Here is a 20,973-nt window from a genome sequence, read left to right on the forward strand (position 1 = left end):
CTGATAGATTAATGCTATCAGAGTAGACTGCAGAGATTGGGTCTTTTTCGCTAAAGACATGTTCAAGGGGGGAATCTAATACAAGTGTTTAACGTCCTGTAAATCTGTGGTTAGAACACTCGCCTCACAGGCAAGAGGACCTGGGTTCCCAGGCAGAGGAGAAACGTTGGGCAAGTTTCCTTACTCCACATGCCTCTGTTTACCTAACAGTACCTGGTTGTTAGTCGATTGGTGGGTTGCTTTTCCAGGCATAATAATCCCTTCAAAAAATAATTTTAAAAAATAATAATTTGGTCACACGGATGTTTGTGGGACACTGCTGTGCATAACTGGCTGATACATTTCGCCCACAAAATATACAGTCAATTCATTTTACATGATATTCTGTGAAGCGCTTTGAGATGTCTAGAAGACATGATAAGGCACTATAACAAATGCAACGATTATTATTATTTTGCTAAGATGGGTTCCATAAAGTTAATATAAATAGGCTGTTTCCACTGGTACGAAAATCTGTAACCAGGATACACAAACATAAGATAGTGACTAACAGATCAAAATGAAAATTTAAGAGGAACTACTCCATGCAGAGCATAGTGAGATCGTGGAACTCGCTGCTGAAGCAAAGGTTGAATCAGATACTGTAGATGCATTCAAGAGGAAGCCAGATCTTCACATGAGGGAGAGGTGAATAGAAGAGTATGGAAGGGAGGAAAGGAATGGGTGGAGTATAAACTCGTATGGAGTATAAACACTGGCACAAACTGGTTGAGCCAAGTAGTTTGTTTGCATTCAGTACATTCTTTGTAAATTTTTCGCCCTGCCTACAGCACAGAGACAACGCCTCTCCTCCCTCATCCACCTTTGTGGGACCGCACTCGCATGGTTCGGGTCCTACATAACCAACCACCTCCATTTCATCTCAGCAAGTAGTTTCTCTCTGCCCCTGACCAGTCACCTGCAGGGTATCCCAGGACTCCATCCATGGCCCCCTTCTTTTCCTTATCTATATGCTTCCTCTGGGTGATATATGCGGATGACACACAAATCTATTTTGCCTCTTCCAGTACCAACTCCAGGTCTGCTGATGTTCTATCAGCTTGTCTGGCAGACATCAGGGCCTGGATGATTGAAAACTTCCGGCAGTTGAATGTGGACAAGACAGAAGCCATACTCCTTGGCTCCCGTCAACGTCTTCACCCTATGGATCTAAACTCCTCGACCTCCCTGGGCTCTCCCTCAGACTCACCGAACCAGTGAGTAATCTAGGAGTTCCCCCAGCTGTCCTTCCTCCCCCACATATGGTCCCTGACCAGGACACCTTCCTCCACCTACACCACATTGCCCACCTTCGACTGTACCTTACCCCAAATGCAGCTGAAACCCTCGTGCATGAGTTTATCACCTCCCGCCTGGATTACTCAAACGTACTCCTTGCCAGTCTCCCTAGCTCCATTATTCAAAAGATCTAGGTCATTCAAAACTATGTTCACTATAGTGTTTGTAATGGTCTATTACAAACAGTATAATGAACATAAATTCTGAAGCTGCTGGAATTTTTTGAAGAAGTAACTGGTCTAGTGAATGAGGGCTGCCCTCAAATATCATGTATTTGTATTTTCAGTGGGAATTTTTTTAATGTGAGACTTTTGAGAAGTTTGAAATGCTTGGATTAAATGGCAAATTTGTCATTAGAATGACCATTTTAGCAATTGGACCGATAAGTGACTATGGTCCTCCTTGTGAGAGGTACGTGGGGTCTTCCTGGAGCTGAGCTGGCTCTAAGATGATATGTTTGGCATTGGAATATCTCAATCAAGTCTCTGTGGAGTCCATTTCCTGACCCCGGCGGGTCTGCAAGTGTTGCAGGGCACTCCTGCTTAGCCTAGCTGCCATTCTGGCACATGTTGGTAGGAGGGGTGGGTTGGTCACTGGAAGTAAGGATTCCCAGTCCATGGCTGTTTGCAGGACACTCTGTGCACAATTGGCTGCCATGTTTCACCCACAAAGTATACATCTGAACTCCTTCCACTCTGGGCTTCCTCCCACAATGACCTAATCTCCTCGGTCACTCTCCTCCACAACTCCCTCTCTACCACTCTAGATGTCCTTGCTCACTTCCCAAACTGCCTCCTACTCCCAGAAGTCACCCTGGGAAAACCAGCCACCTCCGACTATCTCAAGGCACAGGTGCGTGCCACCAAATGCACCTGGCTAAAATCTAACTTAACAGTCAATCGGCAGATCTAACTGGACTTTATCAAAACGTACCACTCCACCTTTGCCTCCATTTAATCATCCTTCTACTCCAAGACAATCTTGGAGCCAAGGATAACCCCAGGCTCCTCTTCTCCATCATCAAACAGCTCCTCTCACGCCTCAACCATTCTCTCCTTCAATTCGAACTTCGAGGAGCTACTGGATTTTCTTGAAATCAAAGTCGAGTGAATTCGCTCAGCTGCCTCTGCCCATCCGACCACTACCCCTTCCCCATCTCCCGACCCCATCCCTACCCCCCTCCTTATCTCCCAGCTCTAACTCCTTGCCCCCACTACTCACAGACCTCGTAAAGTCCTCCCTGTCCACTGGCACTGTTCCCATCCCTTTAAAAACGGCCGTCATCACTCCTATCCTTAAAAACCTCCCTGGATCCATTCCTGCTCTCAAATTACTGCCCCATCTCCAACCTCCCTTTCTTTTCCAAAGTCTTGGAATGAATCGTTACTTCCAAGTTTCGCTCCTTCCTGTCCCGCAACTCCCTTCAATTACACTTCCAAATGGCCGGCCTCACCAATTCCTCCCGCCACAGGCTGCAGATCATCCAGAACTCTGCAGCCTGTGTCTTCTTCCACACCAGGCTCTGCGACCCCATCACCTCCATCCTCTCCTGACTACACTGGCTTCCCATCACACAGAGGAGAGTTCAAGATCCTGGTTATCATCTTCAAAGCCCTCAACAGCCTTGCTCCCTTCTACCCCTGCGACATCCTAAACCCCTATCAACCTCCCCGCTCCCTCTGCTCAGTGGACTCGGGGCTACTCCATGTCCCAGCCTCGCCTGTCCCACCATTGGCGGGTGGACCTTCAGCCACTCTGCCCCCATCCTCTGGTACTCCATCCCACAGTCCCTTCATCTCGCCCCCTCCCTTTCCTCCTTCAAGACCCATCTCAAGATCCTCCTCTTTGATCATGCCTTCGGTCACCATCCTTCCACCCCTGCCCTCCACCCTCCCCAATGCTGACCCCCAGCTTGGGTCCGAAATACTGATTGTCCAGCGCCTTGGGACGTCCTGCTGATGTGAAAAGCGCTATACAAATATAATTTTGTTGTTGTTGTTTGCACTTCTCTTAAGACCATACAGATGCAAGGTTATTTATTTGGTCAACCGGGTGTCTGACACATGCAGAAACCCTTTACTGTGCTTAAGAGTATCCAAACCAGATTGAGTTCCATGCATCCCACCTATACAAGGAAAGTCCCCTCTGTCCAGAAGGGAATGTGTGTGTACTATCTCCCCAGAGGGATACACCCTGCTTATGTAATTCCAGGGAATGTTTGGTGCAGGTAGGCAAGAGCGAAGGCTTGGCACCCCCAGAATGTGTGTTGGGAGTACTGCTGGAATTTAACCTGCTAAACCAGCTTGCCATTGAAAGCACTATCTGCCAAGCTTTCCCGCTGCTTGTCTAGCCAGCACCACCATTCCCATCAGAGCTTTGGCTTGCAGGGTTAACACAAACAGAGTGAAAATTATCCCTGCCCCCAGTGATTGGTCAGCCCATCCAGTCCTGTCAATGAGTCAGACTGGCTTGGCTGCCTGGAGTACTGCAGACCTGCTTGGCTCAGGAACCAGACAACCGAGAGTTGACTCAATTTCAACATTCGGTTACCAAACATGTCACCCTAGAGCAAATTCAGCTCTAAGGAGACCCCGCTTGCCTATCCCACAAGGAGGATTGTCAGTTGGCCAAGTGAAAGGCTAACTGATTCATTTCCAATTTTACTCATTTTTCTGTTAAGTGTATTCAACACTCCCCGATCCACAATGGTGGAAGTATTAACTGTAAACATCAGTGACTAGACTCTTTTGGGGACTGTGGCTAAAGCTGTTCAATATTGTAGATCTGTCGACATTGAGAATCAAATACTACATAATGCTGATGAAAAAGGACTCTGGGTGGTAAACTCTAAGGCCTTGAACAAACACTTACTGTTGATGTGGTCAATATAGAAGATGCCAACCTGAGGATCGTAGGCATCTTCCCAGCCCAGAGGAAGCTCATCCCCGACACAATCCGCAAACGTCAGGGGTTTGGTAAACCTGAAATAGACACAAAAGCAAAGATTGGTTTAGGTTAATAAAGGTTCCACCCTGCCCCTTCCCAGAAAATATCTTATATCCTTATATCCTAAATCCTTCACGCACTCTCCAATATTGTGCATCAACCCTGTTAAGTGCTATTTTATACAGTACCTTGCAGACAGTGCAGTCAATATTACCTCTTATGCTAAAACACACAATTATAAAAATAATAATCTTTGCATTTCATATAGTGCCTTTCACATCAGAAAGACAACTCAAAGCACTTCACAGAATTTAGTGCAAAGTGTATTGATTTTATGTTTTGTAGGTGAACTCAACAGCCAATTTGTGTACTACAATGTCTCACAAACTGCCACATTTGCCTACAAATACAGTCATTGCATTTTACAGTAAAATCACGTGAAGCACTTTGAGATAACTTGATAAGGCATTATACCAAAGGTAAGGATAATTTACTTAGTTAACATTGGTAAGCCTGAGTGAGCAATGTGAAGCGGGGGAAAAATCTGTCATCTACATCAAAGCAGATCTGAAGCAACCTCTGATTTTGCGAAACCCCACAATATCAGCTGGTGAGGGAAAGGTTCCCATTGCTCCTGTTCTAAGTCTACATTTTCCCAAGGATTTTTTTAAAAACAAAACTTCTAAGTTATTGATCAATAGTTAAAATCCATCAAAGCAAGGTGACATATTGATCTTATATACATTCCTCGTTGCAGAGCCCGGATCCAGTGATTCAAGTCACACAAGTCACAAGTGAAGCACGAATGCCCTTTGGGTAACAGTGAGCAACTCGAGCACAAAGGTCAATGAATGATATAGAAATGTGGGTTCAGCAACATTTCCATCTTACCCAGAAAAGCATCGATAAAGAGACCCACTTTACTCTGGGGATATTATAACTTCAGGTTTGGCGTTGAGATTTTTGACCGATGTGTTTATACAGTGTAAGGCAATGTGAAGTGTTGCAGTGACTGCTGTTTATTGATATGAAATTTTCAACCAAATTTGGTACATTTTATCTGCACGGCATATGTGCACACCCCTCAAAATCCAGCTATTTTCAGCTGCAGTAGACCAGGTCCATTAAAATTTCAACAACCTTGACATTCACAGTAAATGTGAACTGCATGCAATTCTTACATCTGCTTATTTTGAACAGAGTATGATCTCTCACTATGTTATTTTGCTCAATACTTGGTAAAAAAATAAAGTAATAATCCTTGCATTTGTTATAGTGCCTTTCACATTAGGGGACGTCACAAATCCTTCACAAAATTTACTATAAAATGTAGCAACTGTGTATTTTGTTGGCGAATATTTTGTAAGTCTTGCATGCACTCTCAATATTGTGCATTAACCCGATTAAGTGCTATTTTATACAGTACTTTGCAAACAGTGTAACCACTATTATCTCTTACCCTAAATGGCATGATTTTAAAAATAATAATCTTTCCACTTGATATCGTGCCTTTCACATCAGACTCAAAGCGCTTTACAGAATTTATTGTAAAGTATTCTAACTTTGTGTGGCAGCGAATTTGAGCGCAGCAATGGCCCACAAACAGGCATGAACTGAGTGACACAATTTTATTTGGAAGAATTGTTTCCAGGTGAAGAGGAAAGACATACTGATCTTCAATCTTCAAACTTTAGAATCTTCAAGCACTGGTTACACTTGCTTACAGTTTAAATGTTGAACCTGGTTCATATATAAATTTGTCAACACAGAGATAACTCTTATGGCCTCATAAGTCACAAGAGGTTCAGATGAATTATTAAGTAAACCCTTTGATCCATTTAATTTTATTCGTCCACATTACCAACTCTACCAGCCTTCTATTATACCATCAAGTGTTTGTTAGATGAGCCTTACATCCTGTCCTGTAGCACTTTCTGTTAACCAGTTCCAGCTGGTTATTCTCCTCCTTGCACAAAAATAATTATTTGTATCTGTCCTAAAATTAACTTTCACGATCCTGTGTCTTCTTGTCTTGCTCCCTTAGAATATCTGAGTTAGTGGTGACACAATGAGGGTGAAAATATCCCAGACAAATGCCAGTCTTTAAAAAACGGCATTAAAATAGTATTTTGAAACATCCCTCAATTTCTGAACAATGTCAAACCAGGCAGCTCTGGGTGTCATCATCTTAGATTCCTTTTTAGTGGAGAATTATTTTGAGAGCCAATAATTGACTGATCCAAACCTACTCAGTGGACACTGGCTATACTCAATTCAGTTAGGGTAGTTTCCCATGAATAATAATAAAAAAAATCCCTACATTTAATATAGCATGTTTCAAGTTGGGAGGACGCCTCAAAGCACTTCATAGGAAATTCTGTAAAGTGTAGTGACTATGTATTTGATGGGCAAACACAGCAGACAAACTGGGCACAGCAATGTCGCACAAGCAACAACAACAACAAGATTACATTTGTATAGCGCCTTTCACGTCGAGAGGACGTCGCAAGGCGCTGGACAGTGTACAGCATTTCAAACTTGAGCTGGGATCAGGGGGGGAAGGGAGGGGAGGGGAAGGGGGATGGTTGATGGCTTGGCCGAAGAGGAGGGTCTTGAGGCGGGACTTGAAGGAGGCTAAGGAGGGGTCGAGGCGGAGTGACTGGGGATGGAATTCCAGAGGTTGGGGGCAGAGTGGCTGAAGGCTCTCCCGCCAATGGTGGGGCGGGTGGGTCAGGGGACGTGGAGCAGGCCAGAGCCGGCTGTGGGGAGGGAATGGGCAGGTTGGTAGGAGGTTAGGAGGTCGCAGAGGTAGGATGGGGTGAGGCCATGGAGGGCTTTGTAGGTGAGGACCAGGATCTTGAACTGGATCCTCTGAAAGATAGGGAGCCAATGGAGTCGGGTGAGAGTGGGGGAGTTGGGTCACGGAGTTTGGTGCGGGAGAGGACATGAGCTGCAGAGTTCTGGATTATCTGCATCCTGTGGAGGGAGGAGTTGGGAAGGCGGACAAGCAGGGCGTTTGCATAGTCGGGCCTGGAGGTGATGAAGGCATGAACAAGAGTTTCAGCGGCCTGAGGGGTGAGGTAGTGGCGGAGTCGGGCAGTGTTACGGAGGTGAGGGAAGGCAGAGCAGGGTTGTGGCTTGAATGTGGGAGAGAAAATACATTTGAGGGTCGAACAAGACACCTCGGTTCCTGACTGGCTGGTGAGTTGTAGTGAGAAACCATGGAGGTTGATGCTGCCAGAGCCTGAGGTGCTGAGGCGCTGGCGTGAGCCAATCAGGAGGGCCTCAGTCTTGTTCACATTCAACTGCAGGAAATTTGCCCTCATCCAGGACTTGATGTCCGACAGACAGTCTGTCAGGACAGCAGTGGTCCTGGGGTTGAGGGTGGAGGCAGAAAGATAGAGTTGGGTGTTATCCGCATACATGTGGAAGTTGACCCCATGTTCTGCGGATGATGTCACCAAGGGGGAATATGTAGATATTAAAGAGGAGACAAACAGCCATGAAATGAATGACCAATTTTATTTTGTGGATTGTTGGCCAGGGCACTAGACAAAACTCCCCTCCCTTTTCAAATAGTGTCATGGGACCTCATCTTAACAATTCATCCATAGGACAGAACTAGCCTCCAACAATGAAGCACACCCTCACCACTGCACTGGATTACCAGAATAGACGACATGAGTTCCAAGTCCCAATGTGGGGCTTGAACCCACAACCTTCTGATTCACAGGCAAATGTGCTATCAACTGAGCCAAGCTGGCACACACAAATAAGAAAAGGTTTGAAAGCAAGGTCTGGGTGGAAAGAAGCAGCTTTGAACAATGAAGAACGACACTCATTTCTTAAAACTTTACAACATTATTGGAAAATTCTTAATACAAATATTATTTCTCGATGATTATGCAGTACTTCGTTTAAATTTCTCGTGGTAAAGAAACTTATGTCAAAAATGATATTTTGAAGAAAAAAAGTTAAACAAGTGATTCCAGAAGGTGGAAAGTGCGATCGGATGGGATGTCACTTTTACCAAAAAATGCTTGCATAAAAACTGCTTTGATCGGGTTACATGTTTTAGTAAGTTTACTGCCCAAATTCCACAAAGCCACATCCTGCTCTGTGCCCTCCCAGACTTCAAATGTGCAATTGTGCAATTGCGAATGTTATTTTTAAAAAAACTAGTGATGTCCTGGACATTTTGTTACAGAAAGCATTCAAAAGCACTAAACTACAACATTCCTTCATAAAAATGGCTGTCGTTTTCGCTCATAAAATATACAGTCAATTCACTTTACGGTATATTCTGTGAAGCACTTTGAGATGTCTCAATGACGTGATAAGGTGCTACATCAAATGCAAGGATTATTATAAATTAGTGTGAAACCAATAACTCGCTCAACAGCATGAGGATAATACAATGGTGTCTGAACAAAATATACAGCAGAAAAGGGAAGATTTCTAATCTTATTTAATCCCATGCTCTCTTGTAGGTGGTCACTCGAGTGGTTCAAGTTCATGAGTCTTCTTATTACTTTGCTTGAATGACCTTTCTTCACTTGTGAGCAGCAACACATGAATGGCCAATTGCGTCTTTCCCAGACAGTCCCATGTAATAATAATCCTTAGATTTGGTATAGCGACTCTTACTTCTTTTTTGCGAAGAATCTCAAAGCATTTCACAGGATTTACTGTGAAGTCTCAAAATGGTGTATTCTGTAGGCGAACGTAACAACCAATTTGCACACAGCAATAGACCACAGACAACCATGGCCAATTCAATCTTGAGGATTGTTGGCCAGGTCAGCAGAAGAAACTCCACTTTTTGACTAGTGCCATGGGATCATGTATACTTTTCAGCAGAGATCAATGGCCAATGATCAGAAATGGGAATGCTAAATGATAATGTCCTTCCTCATCAAAGATCACTGAGGCTAACTTCTCACCATTGTCCCAATTTAAATCAGCTCACTGAGTACTGTATACTTTTCTGGTCTCTATAGAGCAGTAAAGCACTAGGTGGTGCTATTACTCCTGGAGTCTTATTTTTATATTGGCATTTGCTTCTCTCCAGATTGCAATCCCTGCTCAATTCACGCCAGCGTGAACTTGGCAGTATGGATGGGGCATCTGTCTGCAATTATTGACACTGGGGAGTTCCACTAATATTGAACTCACTGTGCAGAGTGCTCCAGGTTAGAGAACAGTACAAAGATACATGATTGATTTACAATTCTCTGGATTCAAAATAAACCTTTTCAATAGGAAACAAGCCGTGGGCATCTAATTGTATAAATGTACAATCATATTCTATAATGTAATGTAATTAACGTAGGATCCATGTATCCAATTAGACTACTGTATTAAATTGCATGACATTGCTGTACTGTTTAGTAAGTACTGACCATACCTTAGAGTCACAAGAGGTGAGCCTCAGCTACAACCACGACTTGGATTTATATACTGCCCTTCACGCCGGGTAGCATCCTGGAGCACTTAACAGTGGTGGAGTCTGATCCCAAGCCAGGGGGAGAGGGAGATGGGAGATGACCATAAGCAGAATCAAAAAGGAAGGTCATTAGGCAGTATTTGAAAGTGCGGAGGGAGGGGGAAGGCCGAACGTTTGGGGCAGTGAGTGGCAGAGCTTCAGGGCATAGTGACTGAAAGCACAGCCGCTGATGGTGGAGTGGAGGGGGAGAAGGACGAACAGGAGCTGGCTGAGTGAAGGCAGCTAGTGGTGGAGTGGGGGTGAGTAAGTGGGCAAGGTAGGGAGGTGCGAGGGCATGAAGGGAGTTGAAAACGAGAGAGAGGATCTAGATGTCGATCCGTTTGGAAATTGGGAGCCAGTGCAGCCTGGCAAGGACTGGTGTGATGGGGATCCAGAATTTTGTGCGGGTTAGTATCCGGGCAGCGGAGTTCTGAATTAATTGTATTTTATGTATGGTGGAACTGGGGAGACCAGATATTTAAGGAGGTATTTGAAAAGTCCAGCCGGAAAGTGGCAAAGGCGTGGACGAGGGTTTCGTCTGCTGTGGGTGTGAGGTATGGACAGATGTAGGTAATGTGGAAGACGTGGAAAAAAGCAGTCCTGGCCAGGGAACGGATGTGGAGAAGGAAGGAAAGCTGGGGATCAAACTTGATGCCTAGTTTGGGCATGGGCTCAGTGAGTCTGAGTGAGTGTCCAGGGAGGTTGAGGAGTTCAGACCTGCAGGAAAGAAGACAAGAGCCAAAAAGTATGGCTTCCATCTTTCAGACATTCAGCTGCAGGAGATTTGTGCTCATCCAGGCCTTGATGGTCATCAGACAATCTGACAGGACATCAGTGGACTGGGAGATGCAGCTGGATGAGGAGGAGATGTAGATTTGGGTGTCACCAGCATACATGTAGAAGTTGACCTCAGGTCTGGGGATGACATCGCCAAGAGGAAGCATGTACGTGATGAAAAGAAGAGGGCCTTGGGGTACCCTGCAGGTGATTGGGTGCAGGTGGAAGGAGAACCCGTTTCCTGCGATGTATTGTTAGTCAAGTAAAACTAGAACCATGTGAGTGGGGTCCCATGAAGGTGGATGAGGGAGGAGAGATGGTGGAGGAGGATGATGTGATCGACTGTCGAATGCGGCAGAGAGGTTGAGGAGAATGAGGAGGCAGAGGGAGCTCTGGTCACAGAGAGAGAGAACGTCATTTGTTTCAACTGTAGACAACAACTTGCATTTATGTGCGCTAAGGACATTACCATGTCCTTACCGACAGGTTTGGGACTGGTTTGCCGAAAAACAATTCTGTCAGTCGGGGAGGTGCTTTCAGCCCTAAACCACTCATTAAGTACAGGATAAAAACAACCGCAAATTCTGTAATTTATTATAGTTCTCATACACTGCATATTTCCACCCAGGAAGTGATCACCTGAAGGAGATTCCATACAAACAGAAACACGTTGCTGCACAAATAGTTGTTTTTCAAATCTGAATGATTCACAGGCCACAAGTTGAACATATCTAGGTCAGTCATAAGTTCAGCAATATAATAATCTCCCAGGAGACACATCAGTTCAGGTTTTTATCTCAGGTTATAATAATAACAATCCTTGCATTTGCTATAGCGCCTTTCACATCAGGAGAATGTCTTAAAGCGCATCACAGTATATACAGTACTGTAAAGTGCACTGACTATATTTGTACGCAAACACAGCAGCCATTTGTGCACATTAATGTCCCACAAACATTCATAAAATGAATGATCAATTATATCTGGGTGGGTGATTGTTGGCCAGGTTAATTCCCTCTTTTTGTAAATCATTTTCTTCCTATGTTGGTGTCTTTTCAAGGTGCCGTATACAGTACTATTTTCACTAAATAAACAGGCGGGTGGACAATATAATTCATTATTCCATGAGGTTCCTGAAACAGGAAGGTAGGAAGTGTGTTAGGATAGAATGACATTACTCCCCCCTCTAACTTCCCCCAATGCAATGACCCAGTTGAGGTGGGGAACATTGCCATGTTAGCAATTGGGTCTGATCAATTTTGAATACTGTGTTATTTGCTCCTCCACTCCACGCACACTCTACTTACTCCTTTGAAACGCGTAACAAATTTGGTCTCAAATGGAAACTGGTTTTACAAAGAACCAGCACTGCTGAACATAAAGTTGTGCTTTAAGCCTGTTCAATTAGCCATTTTGTCCCAAGCAGTCTCTCCTTTACTCTCACAAGCTTTGCCTGGCTCCTAAGGGAACTGTTGTTTACTTCTGCATTCCTGCCAAGCTGGAATCTGTACTCGGTTATAAATATCCACAATAAATGTTAAAAATTAGACATGTGGAATGTCAGGAATGTTCGATAGCCATGCACAACACAGCAACCCTTCATCAGCCGTAAATAAAATAACATGCCCTTTGATCCCCTGAGGTGCCACAGTCTCCCACCAATTAGAAGGCTTCACAGTAATGCACGTTTGGTATGCTGAAGTATTAAGAAATAATTTTAGAAAATGTTTACCTTGTTGGATATCAGAGAGAGAGGTTAATGTTTAACCTGATAAGGTATTTTAACAGTTCATATAACAATGATTTTCAGTTGTTAGAGCACCTGATGAATGCGGAAAGGTTTTACTTACATGAGCCCTAGCACAACAATGCGAATGGAAGATAAACCTTGGTCAAGTTATTTTGTCTGTACTGTGAGAAACACCATACTGTAGTATTTGTTAAACTGAGTATTTAATTTCTATTTAAAAAGGTGTACTCCCTTGCAGGTAACTCGCAACCTCCTCCAGATCATATTCATATAGTGGTGCAACTGAGATACTGATGTGTGGGAACTCGCCTGCTGCTACATTAATCCTAGAACTCTCATAGAGAACACTGGTAGTCCAATGCTTCGTGTCACTGCCCTGTCCAGATTGTGCAAGAGTGTTGACTGAAGTAAAATCAATTGGGGAAATTTAAAAGGAAAAAATCTTCCATTTGATATAGTCTTTCACACTGGGATGTGATTCAGAGCATTTACTGTAATGGGTAGTGACTGTATATCTTTTAGCGAATGGGGCAGTCAAATTTGCTCACATCAATGCCCCAAAACAATCATGAAGTGAATGATCAATTTTATATTGGGGAGGATTATTGGCCAAGATACTAGGAAAGGCTCCCTTCTCTCAGATTGTTAAAGAAAATTAGATAAGCACACACGGTGGAAGGGTATTAGAGGGAAGTGAATTTGAGGGAAAGGTATTAGAGGATGTAGAAAAAGAGCAGCAGACTGGGATTAGGATCGATTATTATATCGGAGGAGCAATCACTGAAATAATGCAAGTCAAATGACTTTCTATCAGGTGACAGATTTTTAAGGTTTCTATAGTTCTATGGACTGAGAATTGTACACCTACATCAGCCATTCATGAGTTACACTGAGCCTTGTTTATCGCTGTATCAGTCACTGGGTAAACTGGAGTTTGTTTCAGGGAACACATTTTGAAATGGTAATTGGGTAATTTGGTAAAGGAAACAGTGCCACTCGCACACAAGATCTGTCAAAACATTTATGTTCCAATCTTTTCCCCAGTGTTATCCTATCTTATTGCTGGGGAAAGAACTTTTACAATATATATGATCTATTTTAACATCCTTTAAAAGCTGATAGACTGATGAGTCAAATCTCCCATTCATCATTTCAGGATTCATGAAGGGTTATTTTCTGAAATGCTACGCTGGTGAGATAGAGAATAGAAGAAATTTATGCCTTTTAGAAAGTCCTATCGGAACTTGTATAGAGTGGAGTGAGAGGCTGGCTGTAGGACACAACATTAGAGCGTGGGGGTTCTCTTCTTCAATGCAATCCATTAGTGAGGAACTTTTAGCCATTCTGCCCCCACTCGGAGATCTTCCAACTTGCCCCCTCCCACCTCCCACTTTTAAAGGCCAGGTTAAGATCTCTCCCTTCGACTGCACTTTCATTCATCCTTCACTCCCTCACCTCAGCTCCCCTTCTCATTGCACCCCCCCACACCCCCCGCCCCATAGCAATGACAAATTAAAGTTTTTACCTTGTGCTGTTTAGAACCAATTTTTGAAATTTGTCTTTCAGGTTACAAAAGTAGAACAATGTGTAATCTGGGCAATGGAAGAACCTATATGATCTGCGAGTCTGTAACAAAGAGTCGTAATGTAAGGATTATCACCAGAAGGAAAAATTTTCATTTGGAAGAATTTATGTTAAATAGAGGGCTTTCATAATACAGAATGCTTTACCATACAGAGTTGTTGAAGGCTGATACCACTTTTGTATTTAAAAGCAAGTTGAATAAATACTCAATGAAAAAGAATCTAAAAGGGCCCAGGGAAAAAACAGGGGAATGAGAATAACTTAGAAAGCTCAAGTGGGGAGCGAGCACCAGCACAGATGTGAGAGGCCAAATGGCTTCCTTATGTTTTTTTAATGGCTGAATTTTTATTCACTCTTTCATGAGTCCAACACCCTTGGTCTCAACCCTTCTTGTTGACAAGCTGTGTAATAATTCTCAATCCAAAGCATGGGTTTGTTAGTAAATATCTTTAGCCGCAGGACTCCAATTCATCAACCAGAAGCACACCCGTTTCTCCCACTCCCAGTGTTCTTTTGTACTTCCTGTCTTTATCTCATTAGCTCTTTCTTAATTGCTTTTTAGTTCAAGGGATATCCTATAACCTGTTCCAGTTAATTATTCCTTGTGTAGGGTATTTGAGATGGATGCATAGAAACTATATTTATAAAATAATTTGATTGTCAACAAAGTTTCAAATTTAAATAATATTTTCCTTTATTACAAAATACGCATTGTGTCTATTCTGAAATTACCCTTTGCAACAATAGATCTATGTCATCTTATTTTACTGCCTTGTACATCTGAAAGTATTGTTCCTGGTTCACATTTTTAATTCCATTTAAATTTTACACTCTATAAAGTGAGATGCCAGTTTCTCAAGACTGAAGAGCCTCAACTTATCTAACTGTTGTTCAACACAACAACAAAATTACATTTGTAAAACACCTTTCACTTCAGGAGGATGTCCCAAGGTGCTGAAAGCTCATTCCTAAAAATAGCTTTAATTATCTTTCAGTATCTTTTAAAAATCCGCCTCACCACTTCTCTTGCCTCCTCCAAGTCCCCTCTTAAGACCTTCCTCTTCGATTGTGCCTTCGGCCACCTTCCCAGTTGAAATCAGGAAATCGATGTGTGGCATGTGTGTGTAGGAAGGCGAAGAAGGAAGAACTATGCATCGTACCACAGTAAAGTGGAACCCTGTGTGATCAAGCCATTCGGCCTGGCAAGAGCTTTGCTTCCTGTCTACCAGTGTTGGAAAAAAATGATTTTGCAACCACAGCTCATACCTTTAAAACCAGCTGTTAAACAAATTAGATGTTTAACTGGTAAGCAAGACTGAAATAAATTGGCTTTAAAATAAATGTGCAAAGCATAGCAGGTGCACTGGGCTCCTAATGTTTTGTTTAACATGCTTTCGAATTAGGAACTGTACTGTATGTGAAGGTGGAGTATGTGGGCCGTGCAAATTCCTTAACCATCATTACCGTTAAACCAAAGGGTGATCCTTTTATACAACTTTTTCCACTGACTGACAGCTCCTGACCCTTCCATTCTACTCCATTATTCTAATGGCTTGCTGTCATGTGTGCATAGAAGCTGCTATTAATCACAAAAGGAATTCAGGAGGTGGGGAGCTTAGACTGCATTTGGCACTGTGAATGGGGAAAGTGCTTCTAACATCCCAACTACCAAGCCTTCTCGCTATTGACTGGAAATCCTATATTATATATATTTGCTGCCAAGTGTTAAAATAATGTATGAATGTTTGTTGCTCGTGCACTGATGGGATGTTTTAAAATTGTGGAGGTGAAACTCGCATACAGCGATTGGTACCAAGTTTCTTGTTTCTCCAAATTGTTCGAGGAAAACTCGGGAGGGCGTGAAGGGGGGCTGGGGGTGAATTCTCCACGGGGAAAGAGAAAGCCTAGAAGCAAGCAGATCCAGATCCATTCCTGCTCATACTTAAGAGTGAGTGCCTCATGAGTCAAGTAAAAACTTCTACATAAATACAGGGCAACTGTGATGGTCTAGCTCGGTAAGATCGGACACGCAGGTTAATTGATGTGAGAAAATATCCGTTATTTCCTGTCTGTTATAACATATGCACACTATGTATAAGAGGCAATGCTAATGTCAATTCAGGCATGACATGAGCGATGTCATGAGCATGATATGAGCGATGTCATGAGCATGATATGTGCAAGAAGCGCTACTGACAGAATTCCTTCATGCATAAACACAGCATGCAGGAAGTGATATTGGCACTGCTACTCGCACATCATGAACAACAAGTAACATCTCTGACAACAAGACAAAACTGGAGGTTGATCCTTTTTTTACCATGAGATTCCGGTTGGTTCACACCAAAAGCCGGGTGCTCTGCTTTTGTTGGCAAACGTGGCAGCCATTTTACTACAATCAGGATCCTACCACCAGCCATGAGGTAAATATACGATAATGTGGAGGATTGTTGGCCAAGACAGCACTGGGGGAAATTCTCTTGTCATTTCAAATAGAGTCATGAGATCTTTTAACATCCACCTAAAGAACTGATAGATGGGAACTCAGTTTAACATCTCATCCAAAGGACAGTACCTATGATAATGCAGGTCTCCCTACCCCCTCCCCCAGTACTGCATTGAATTATCAGCCTGGACAATGTGATGATGTGGGGCTTCAATTTGCAGCTGAGCTCCACTCTGCCCATTGCCACCATTTGCAATTGGGCTAATTAGAAAAATCTTGAATCGAGGCCTTGGGGAGTGTGGATTTCATGCTTCCTCACCAGCTACTGGGCTAAAAATAATCCTAAAAGTAACAAGTGGATGTTTTAAGCCATTCTTGCAGTTAGCATTCACAAAACAAAATCACTTGCTCAGTTATAAAGCAAGGCGTCCATTCAGTTCTGAAAAGACTGAAGGAGAAGCCACTATCCAGAGGCCAGAGCGGTGTTCAGATCCAAAGCAGACTCAAACACTTTGAGTTGCCCTCCCGACGTGAAAGGGGCTCTAGAAATGTAAACTGTATAGTATTGTCAAGGGCAACATAGAATCGATGTATATTCTGTGCTTGTGATAATATTATCAGTGACTATTATTACATGTCATATTGCAAAATCTTCCACCTCCTTCCCAAATGGCACGTCAGCTCATGTCGGTGATGGGGGGCGTGGGGAGGTAGGGGAGAGGAGGAGGATTAGTGTATCCAGATCATGACTATTTCACCCATGAATATACAGTCAACTCACTTTACAGTATATTCTGTGAAGCACTTTGAGACGTCTAAAAGACGTGAAAAGCGCTGTATCAAATGCAGGGATTATTATTATGAATACACATTCTAATAATAATAATAATCCTTGCATTTGATATAGCGCTTTTCACGTCGGGAGGACGTCCCAAAGCGCTTCACAGAACACACTGTAAAGTGAATTGACTGTATATTTGTGGACGAACGCGGCAGCCAATTGCGCACAGCAATGTCCCACAAACAGTCGTAGATTGAAAATGACTAATTTATTATTGTTTTGGGTTTTGGCGGGATTATTATTAGGCGTGTGGATTAAGGAAACTTGCCTAAGGTTTCGCCCTGCTTTCCCTATCGATGGGGCGTCTTCCTTGGGGGAGGAGGAAAGCGGGATCTCCTTAGAGCTGAACTGGCTCGAGGTGACATGCTTGGCAATGGAATGTCAGAATCCACTCTGACATTCTGGGGCGGGTTTCAGTTCGTCCAGTTCCTAAGCCAAGCAGGTCCAGGGTATTGCTGATGACAACACAGCCAGCCTGGCTCATCAGCTGGACCTGGAAGGGCAGACCACGAGGGACAGGGATTCTTCCTACTCAGCTTCTGTTAACTCTGCAAGCCAAAGCCCTAACTGGTGGGGTGGTTCTAGCTGGACAAGCACCAGGAAAGTTTGCCAAACTGTGCTATCGATGGCAAGATTTGTGAATTTAGCTGATTAAACTTATTTTAAATCAAACAGGGAAATATTAGATCTTTTGATATGACTCAACACACACTTGTATTTAGAAGTGCTGGGAATAATAAAGTATCTATGCCCAAAAGTTTTCCAAGTACAAATACTAGCAAATTACAGATGAATTTGTAAGTAGGAGAGTATGGATTCAAATTTCATCTGCACACAGTGGAACATAGGAGCATTTATGCAAAACACTCTTATGCTATAATCTGTAGCGATTATTTTGAATTTCACCAAGTCACCTCAATTATAGGAGGATAATTTGTTCCAACTGTGCAAGAAATTGGATCTATAACTAACCTGTGAAATGTAACATTTTGGTTTGTTGCTGTTCAGTGAATTTCCAGCCAATGTACTTAGAAAATACAGAGTAAATTATTCATAGAATCATAGAATCATAGAAGCACCAGGCTTCGGGACCACATCACTCCCACCCTCGCTCGCCTCCACTGGCTCCCCATCCCCCAGAGGATTGATTTCAAGATCCTCATCCTCACCTACAAGGCCATTCACGGCCTCGCTCCCTCCTACCTCTCCAACCTACTATCCCCCTACATACCTGCCCGTACCCTCCGTTCCTCTGGCTCCGGTCTGCTCCACGTCCCCCGCCCTAACCGCCCTACCATTGGTGGCCGGGCCTTCAGCCTCTCAGCCCCGAGGCTCTGGAACTCTATCCCCCAGTGCCTTCGCCGCTTCCTCCCTCTCCTCCTTCAAGGCCGGTCTCAAAACCTTTCTCTTTGACCGAGCCTTCAGCTCCCCTCTCGACTCTTTTCCCCCTTCTCGCTCCCACCCATCCCTCCCCTCACCCTGACCATTTACCCCCTCCTCGCTCCCTCCCCTCACCCTGACCATTTCCCCCCTGCTCGGGTCATGACCCAACTGTGCAGCGCCTTGGGATGTTCTCCTGACGTGAAAGGCGCTTTATAAATGGTATCTTGTTGTTGTTGTTGTAGAATCATAGAGTCATACAGCATGGAAAGAGGCCATTCGGCCCATCGTGTCTGCGCCAGTTCCGAAAAGAGCAATCCAACTCAATCCCACTGGCCATATTTCTCTCCATAGCACTGCAATCTTGTGCTCCCCAAATACCCATCTACTTATCTCTTAAAAGTTGTTAATGAATTGGCTTCCACTCCCCTTTCAGGTAATGCATTCCAGATCCGAACAACTCACTGGGTGAACAAAAGTTTCCTAACTTCCCCTCTGTTTCTTTTAACAACTATCTTAAATCGGTGTCCTCGGGTTACTGACCCACCTGCCAGTCGAAACAGTTTTTCCCAGTTCAACCTATCAAATCCTCTCATGATCTTGAAAACCTCTATTAAATCCACTCTTAATCTTCTCTGCTCCAGGGAGAATAATCCTAGTTTCCCTAACCTCTCCTCATAACTAAGGTCTTTCATTCCTGGTACCATCCTGGTAAATCTCCTTTGTACCCTCTCCAATGCCCTAACATCTTTCTTAAAGTGCAGTGCCCAGAAATGAACGCAGTACTCCAACTGAGGCCTAACCGGCATTTTATAAATATAAAACTCCTGAGTTTTGAATTCTATGCTTCTATTTATAAAACCTAGCATCCCGTATGCTTTTTTAACAGCTTTATCTACTGTCCTGCCACCTTTAGAGATTTGTTTATGTGAACCCCTAGGTCTCTTTGTTCATTTGCCCCCTTTAAGATTGTACCATCAGCTTATACTGTCCTTCCACAGTTTGTGCAACCTGCATCTTCAATGATTATCCTGTATTCTAAAGCCCCAAATTTCACTGAGTCTTAGCCTGTAAAACCGTTGCATTTTGCCTTAAAATTTAAGATTGGGCAGAACTGTGGAAAAAATATTCAATTCAATCTTAATTTTGAAACAGTTTTACTGCAATTCTTAAAAAGAACTGACTTCCGAATGAAGATAGAAATTAAGAGTTTTCCACAATTCTGGGTGATGTTGAAATTTAAGACAAAATGATCTTGCAGGCTAAGACTGGCTGTAATTTCAGCCCTCCAGGGTCCCAAGCTTACTTTTCAGTTTTATTCACAAATGCCAACACTGTGAAACGTTGTGATTTAAAAGCACTTCACACGATGGGGGAACAGAGAAGGGGGGTGGGGGGGAATGGCTTAAAAAGGGTTCACTTTAGAAACTGAATGTTGTTAAAAAATCTGTCAAGCTCCATTAAACAGAGTTTGCTAGGGCTTCACTGTGGAATTTTCCTTTTTGGGCGAATAAACATTTTTTGGCTCACTGTTTAGGTCACTTGGTTAAGGCTCATAAATTTTCCTTTTTTTATAACTCGATGTCAGGGGAGACCAAGGATTGCAAACGCTGTGACAAGCGGTGGCATTTTCTCATCTGGTGGAAGCTTGTAAACCTGGAATTTGAGACACTGCCATTTTGATGTAGGATTTTCCAGTCTCGGATGGGCATTCTCCCAATTCCTTACACAAGCGTGCTGACACTCTCCAGATCCTCTGCATCATTAAAGCAGGCTTGGTTACTATAGTGCAGACTGAAAAATGAAGAGAGAGGAAATGTGCAAGCCAGGTGCACCTTCACTTGGGAGAAGAAGGCTCAAGGGGAGGGCTGGATAGAAAGAGATTACAAAACTGGGGATCAGCATTCAAATTCACCGCTCCCAAATTTGAATAAGTATAATCCTTACATTTTGAAATAGTGTTCCAAGACTCTTCTCTGCGTGAAGGGTGCTATATAAATCAAGTTGTTGCAGTTATTATTGTTGTGCCTTTCACATTGGGAAGACTTCTCAAAGCGCTTCACAGGCTTTACTTTAGTGTAGTGACTGTGTAATTTGTAGGCAAAATAAACTGATCTGCAATGTCCAGGATTTGAACCTCTGAATGTGGCCACAAATTCTCTCCCAAAACCTAATAACAACTTACATTTAGTTGGCACCTTTCATGTCAGGAATAGGTCTCAAAGTGCTTCATACAGCTGACTGGTAGCTAAGCTGGGTGGCAGATGGTAGCTGAGGAAAGGAGGGCTATTACATGCAAAATGACTGCACAAACTGTAGCTCAGTGGTTAGAGCACTCGCTTTGCAAGCGAGAGACCTGAGTTCAATTCCAGGCACAGGGCGAAACCTTGGGCAAGTTTCCTTACTCCACACACCTAATAATAATC

General features: G+C 43.4%; 1 protein-coding gene across 1 annotated transcript in view; it reads right to left on the bottom strand.

The window, feature by feature from the left end:
* The window catches only part of LOC103187408 (protein WWC2), a 66,946-nt gene extending 56,233 nt beyond the window's left edge, over nt 1-10,713 (bottom strand). The window contains exons 1-2 of the mRNA XM_007906896.2: nt 10,595-10,713; nt 4,210-4,319 (exon numbers count right to left, since the gene is read on the bottom strand). Coding sequence (XP_007905087.2) covers nt 4,210-4,319; nt 10,595-10,713 — 229 coding nt within the window. The remainder of the gene's footprint in view (nt 1-4,209; nt 4,320-10,594) is intronic.
* Nucleotides 10,714-20,973: the final 10,260 nt, after the last annotated feature.

The sequence above is a fragment of the Callorhinchus milii genome, unplaced genomic scaffold, assembly GCF_018977255.1.
Source record: "Callorhinchus milii isolate IMCB2004 unplaced genomic scaffold, IMCB_Cmil_1.0 Scaffold1, whole genome shotgun sequence".
Taxonomy (NCBI): domain Eukaryota; kingdom Metazoa; phylum Chordata; class Chondrichthyes; order Chimaeriformes; family Callorhinchidae; genus Callorhinchus; species Callorhinchus milii.